The following is a 5,686-nucleotide window of genomic DNA, read 5'->3' as shown; positions in this document are numbered from 1 at the left end:
CAAACAATAGACTACGAGCATGTACCTTTTCGTTGTAGAAAATGCCACGAACATGGCCATCTCTTCAGGGATTTCCCTCTGAATCTTAAATCCAAAGCCCCAGTTAATGAGACATGAAAAGACTCTAAGGGTTTTATAAAGGTCCCTAGTTGCAAAAGGCATGCTAAGAAAAATCTGGTAGCTCCTGGTACCTCCAAAAATCCTGAAACCCATAATAGATTTGAAATTCTGACCTCTCAAAATACTACGGAGGATCACCCTGAAATCCCTCTTGCAGATCCCTCTCCTTCCTCACCCCCCCAGCCCCTTCAATCTGCAGTTCTGAAATCCGCCTCAACTCTTACCAGCTTTCCCGCCTCTACCTCCTCTGAGAAAATAGATCCAGAGACTGCCCAGAAATCTTCCACTATGGAAATCGATGCAGCTCTAGCTCTCAGCATTCACCAACAGATAAATGAGGAAGATCAGAATACCCCGATCCACATGGATGAGGAACCAGAGAGCGTAGATCTGGAAGTACTAGATATTCTCAAACTGGAAACAGCGTGCAAACAAAAATAATTTAATACAATACCCCCCCGAGAAATAGAAAGGCTTGAAGTAGTTCTGGAAAGAGCACAACACAATAAATGTCTAGGCATTCAGGCTGGTAGCCCTTGGGATGGAAATAAAATCTTTAAAGACACGAAGAAAAGAGGACACAAGACAGATTTGCAAAGGACAATTATCATCGGAGAAATGCTGGTGGATTCTGCTAGATTCCCCAAGCTGACCAGGTTCTTCAAATCTCTCCCCCATGGTTCCTCATGAAGCTCATCTCATGGAATGTGAGAGGGTTTAACAGCCCCACAAAACACAGAATGTTAAAAAATATGATCCAGCAAGAAAAGCCCTCAATTGTCTTCCTTCAAGAGACAAAGGGAAATAACACTGTATTGGAAAGGATTCTAAAGAAGGTTTGGTCAGGATGCCGCTCAGTCTCAGTGGATGCTTCTGGCGCTTTTGGAGGGCTGGCAATCTTGTGGAACCCGCAGGTACTCTCCCTTCAAGACTTTCATGCCTCACACTTCTTCATTCAATCAACCTTTCATCTAATTGGGACCAATATCCATGGCCATCTCTCTAATGTATATTTTCCACAAGACTTACAACAAAAGATGGATCTACTGGACACACTCACAGCTCTCAATTCAGATAGGCGATTTCCCCTTTGGATTGGTGGCGGTGACTTCAATATAATCACGGCTTTGGAGGAAAAATCCAGAGGTAGATCGAAGCTAGAAGCTGACAGCACAGGCTTCAAAGACTTCATTAACAGTAATCAGTTAATGGATCTTCAGACTTCCAATGGTATGTATACCTGGACCAATAAAAGAAGGGGACCACAGCATATAGCTTCCAGGCTGGACCGCTTCCTTATATTAGATAATGCCATACACCTGGGTGGGGACTTTCATGCTTCCATTATGCCTCAAGTGGGCTCTGACCATTGGCCCATTATGCTTCAGTGGTCGCGTCCGGGCACAAAGTGCAATAGACCTTTCCGCTTTGAGGCCTTTTGGTTCTCTCATCCCAAATTCAAAGAAGTAGTTAACGAGGCTTGGAAGTCTTTCAATCCCCCTGCAGGAGCCAAGATGTTCCAGCTCCAACAAAAACTAAAACATCTCAAACAAGCTCTCAAATCATGGAATCGGACTCAGTTTGGTAACATCTTTGAAAATCAGAAAGAGCTGGAGCAGCAGATGAACTCATTACAACAGAGAATTATCTTGGAGGGAAGAACAGATGAATATGCGCAACAGGAGTAGACCCTCTTAACCAAGATCGAAGCACGAAGGCAGCAAGAAGAAGTTCTGTGGTGACAAAAATCCAGAATCAATTGGCTAAAGGAAGGGGAGAAAAATACAAAATTCTTTCATAGATCTACTATTCAAAGGAGAATGCACAATAACATCGCCTTCATAAATAATCGACAAGGGGAGAGATTAGAGGTGCATGAAGAAGTGGAACAGGAATTCAAAGAGTACTTTCAGGATATTCTTCGGGAGCCGCCGGGATGCAGGGATCAAGCCATTCGATCACTCACGCAGCATATTCCTAAACTTGTTACGGAGGACCACAACAAAATGTTGCTCCAGCCCATCTCCAAACAGGAAGTGGAGGATGCCATGGCTCAACTTAAGGATGGAAAAGCGCCTGGACCTGATGGCTTTACAACCAACTTCTTTCATGCGTTTTGGGAGCTAATTAACACAGAGGTCTGGGAGATAGTGGAGGAATCAAGATCGATGCACTGGATCCTTCCTTCCCTAAATTCTACCTTCATAGCGCTAATTCCTAAAGTGGATGAACCCAACACACCTGACAAATACAGGCCCATAGCACTTTGTAACATCATTTACAAGCTCATATCAAAAGTCTTAGCAAACAGGCTCAAACCTCTTCTCACTCTTCTCATTTCGCCAGAGCAGACTGGATATGTCGAAGGGCGCCAGATAATGGATGGCATCATTCTCTCAAATGAAGTGATCCACTCTCTCAAGCTATTAAAAAAGCCAGGTATGATTCTTAAGCTAGATATTTCCAAGGCTTTTGATAAACTTAGCTGGAATTATATCCATAAGATGTTATTGGCATTTGGCTTCAGCGCTACTTGGAATCGGTGGATCATGAACCTCATCTCTTCACCTAGTTTCTCCATCCTGCTCAATGGCTCTCCTTCTGCTCCCTTTCGACCTTCCCGTGGCATTCGACAAGGTGACCCCCTGTCCCCTTTCCTCTTTGTTCTCATGGCTGAGGGCTTTAGTCGCCTCCTTCATTCTGCCATCTCCTCCCATTCTCTAAAGGGCATTTCCCTTCATGGTCTCCCCCCTATCTCCCATCAACAGTTTGTCGACGACACTATGCTCTTCGATCACCCGTTAGCTTAAGAGGCCTCTGCATTCAAAGCCCTGCTCAATCTCTTCTCAGAAGCCTTAGGAACATCCATCAATGCCTCCAAGTCCCAGCTCTTCTTCTTCCATACTCTGTTACACTAAAAAATGTCACCATGGCTATTTACAGTTAGTATGGCTCTATCAACAGTCATGCTATCCTCCTGGGCAAGTATTATGCCTCTGCTCTCCATGTCAAACTCCAAAAAGAGAGAAAGTCTTTATAAATGTATTTATCTCTGTGTACGCAGGTTCTCTCAACCTTACCTGCGGGTACGCACCCAATGTTCACAAAAGTTGCGTCCTTGTACGCTCTGTATGTAAAGGGGCAGGTGCGTCCCCCTGTAAAGGTCAAAATGCGCAAGTTTCATCTTTAAAAAGTTACTTGTGGTCATTTCTAGAGCATTCTAGAAGGTTGTTCGACGTGTATTGAGCGCCTCCAGATGGTTCATGTACCCCTACCAAAGAGGAACTTATCCCATCAATGAGGGAGCTATCCCATCCAAAGAGGGGATTATCCCATTGATGGTGGACCTGATTAACTTCCTCTTGAGCACTATAAATATAGGCATTGGGCCAGAAGGAGGGGAGGTTGGAAGCTATACATTTCTAAGGGTAGATGCTGCTGGAATTAGGACTCCCATTTAGAAGCTTGTGAGGAGAGATTGCCATCTTTGCTTGTTCTATTTGGAAGTGGGTGAGCTTTGTCAAAGTAAAGGAGAACTCTTGATGGACCCTGGGAGGGACTTGCACAACACCAAGGCTCAGGTTGTAATTGTTCCTTTTGTTTCCTATTAATGCAAATGAGTCCATTCTTCTCAATAACTTGTTATTTATGAGTTGTTTCATGTACTCCTTGGTCTATGTGTTAAATATGTTTTATTCTATGAGATTATCAAGTGCTATTTAATCGTTTGATTGTTAGTGGATGCAGGTTTCAAAGTGAAGGAGGAGCTCATCCGGATCAGCGGAGCTGGACTGCTACAACAGCGTGGGATTACAGGTAGGATCTAAACACTTGATTTCTTATATAGTGAATGCATGTTTAGAGAAGGATTGCTCTTGTTTGTCTTGTTTGTCACTAGAGAGTCTTAGGCTCCTAGGGAGGTTGGTTGTGTCCGCACTATCGACTCTTTCCGCCTGACAAATTGGCGACTCCACTGGGGACTCCATTGATGTGAAAGTCTTTTCCTTTGTATGCAACTTTGATCTGAGAAAAGTCATTTATTTTCTGGTTTTTGGCTCTGTGACTTTGTTTTTGGGTGGGTTAGCTTAGGGTTAGATTGAATTTAATTTTTCTTGAATTTTCCAGTAGGACGCACCCTCTGAGTATTGCACAGTGCGTCCCTGTACGCACTGTCGCTGTGTGCACAGAGCGGGCCCGCACCTGTCTTAACGGGTTGCCTGCGTCCCCTGCTAAAATTTAAGAAAATTCCATTTTTTGCATTTTTGCTCTTAGATTTTGCTTTTTCTTAGTTTTTACTGCCCAAATCCATTAGTCTCTTTTCAAAGATCTTCACCTGAACTTGTTTCGATAGCATTGAGTGTTTTAGTGGATTTCATAGAAGTTTAAGCCCTAGGGTTTGATTTTTGAGTAGGTCTTGTAGTGACTTTGGCGGTAGAAGTTGTCAAGCCTTAGATCTCTCTGGTTTTGTCAGCCTTCTTAGAAGTCAGACCTGTCATAAAGTCTACCTGTGAGAGCAACTTACCTTTGAGTAGTCTCTTTGGAAAATTTCGAAGTACTTGTTGATTAAAGTATTGAATTCCATTTTACAAAAAGAACAAAAAGATTTGAGTTTTGTTTTGACTGGTCTTTTGATTCTGCATTAGCTGGTCCTTGACTTGATTTTGGTCAAGTAAAACAACCTAGAATCATCTTTGTAGGCTTTTGCCTCGTTAGGTTTGCTTAGAGTAAATTTCTTTTGATTTGCTTGTGAGTCAAGTTTTCATAGATTTTATAATTTTTGAGATTGATTTTCGTTAAAATAGATTTATATGCTTTATTAAATAAGCGAAAATACAAAAACATCTCCTTTGAAAAGTTTTGTTTCAAGTAGCTTTGAAGAGTTTTGAAAGAAAAAGAGTTTTTCGTGCACGTAAGGAGTGGTCATGTTTGTATGCTTGGAAAGATAAAGAGAATTGTTTCTTTGATTGTCTTTACTAAGAAAGTTGTTTTCTATAAAATTTGCATTTCTCAACTCTCTTAGTTAGGAATTTCATTGAAAGAAAAAATAGCGTAAATCATCTTAGGTGCATCTTTGTAGTGGTTTGAGTCGAGTCTACACACCATTGGTTTCACTTCCGCTACCTTTTGTCTTTAAGAAAAACCATAAAATTAACGCTTAAAGTAAAATCAACGTAGTAACTTTTATTTACTAGGGCTCTGAAACACAAATTTAGATCAGGCTAGTGTCTTGGAGTAGGAGAGTAATTAACTCTCCAAGACAACAAAACCAAACAAGTAGCTTATCTTGTGATAGAATAAATCCAATTGTCTCATTTGTACTCTGGGAAAGCTCCTCTTAAAGGAGAAGCACGAGCTCGTGTCCGAACCAGTGAGGGGATCAATCCTCCCTCGTTGGGAACGACGCCAGACACGCACGTATTACAAACGGTAAACCTCGGATTAACCATTGTCGAGGAGCCAGGGGTCACTTGTCGGTAAACCTTGGATTATTGTCAAGGAACCGGCAAGGGGATTGAGCTTGATACTCTGCCCTTGCGTGCTGTCGGAGTGTAGACTGTTCCCCCAG

General features: G+C 42.3%; 1 protein-coding gene across 1 annotated transcript; it reads left to right on the top strand.

Annotated features, from left to right (window-relative positions):
- The first annotated feature begins 1,157 nt into the window (after window positions 1-1,157).
- LOC149203021 (uncharacterized) lies at window positions 1,158-1,808 on the top strand. Its single transcript, XM_089401751.1, has one exon. The coding sequence runs from the start codon at window positions 1,158-1,160 to the stop codon at window positions 1,806-1,808; it is 651 nt and encodes a 216-aa protein (XP_089257877.1).
- The last annotated feature ends 3,878 nt before the right edge of the window (window positions 1,809-5,686 follow it).

The sequence above is a fragment of the Pinus tabuliformis genome, chromosome 2_1 (assembly GCF_031772625.1).
Source record: "Pinus tabuliformis cultivar Carrire ecotype Pingquan chromosome 2_1, CPIR1, whole genome shotgun sequence".
NCBI classification, from domain to species: domain Eukaryota; kingdom Viridiplantae; phylum Streptophyta; class Pinopsida; order Pinales; family Pinaceae; genus Pinus; species Pinus tabuliformis.
This window is presented reverse-complemented; position numbering and strand designations above follow the sequence as displayed.

Bases quoted from the DNA above. Each gene is read 5' to 3' on its own strand.
- LOC149203021 (XM_089401751.1), top strand. From the start codon at position 1,158: ATGGATCTACTGGACACACTCACAGCTCTCAATTCAGATAGGCGATTT.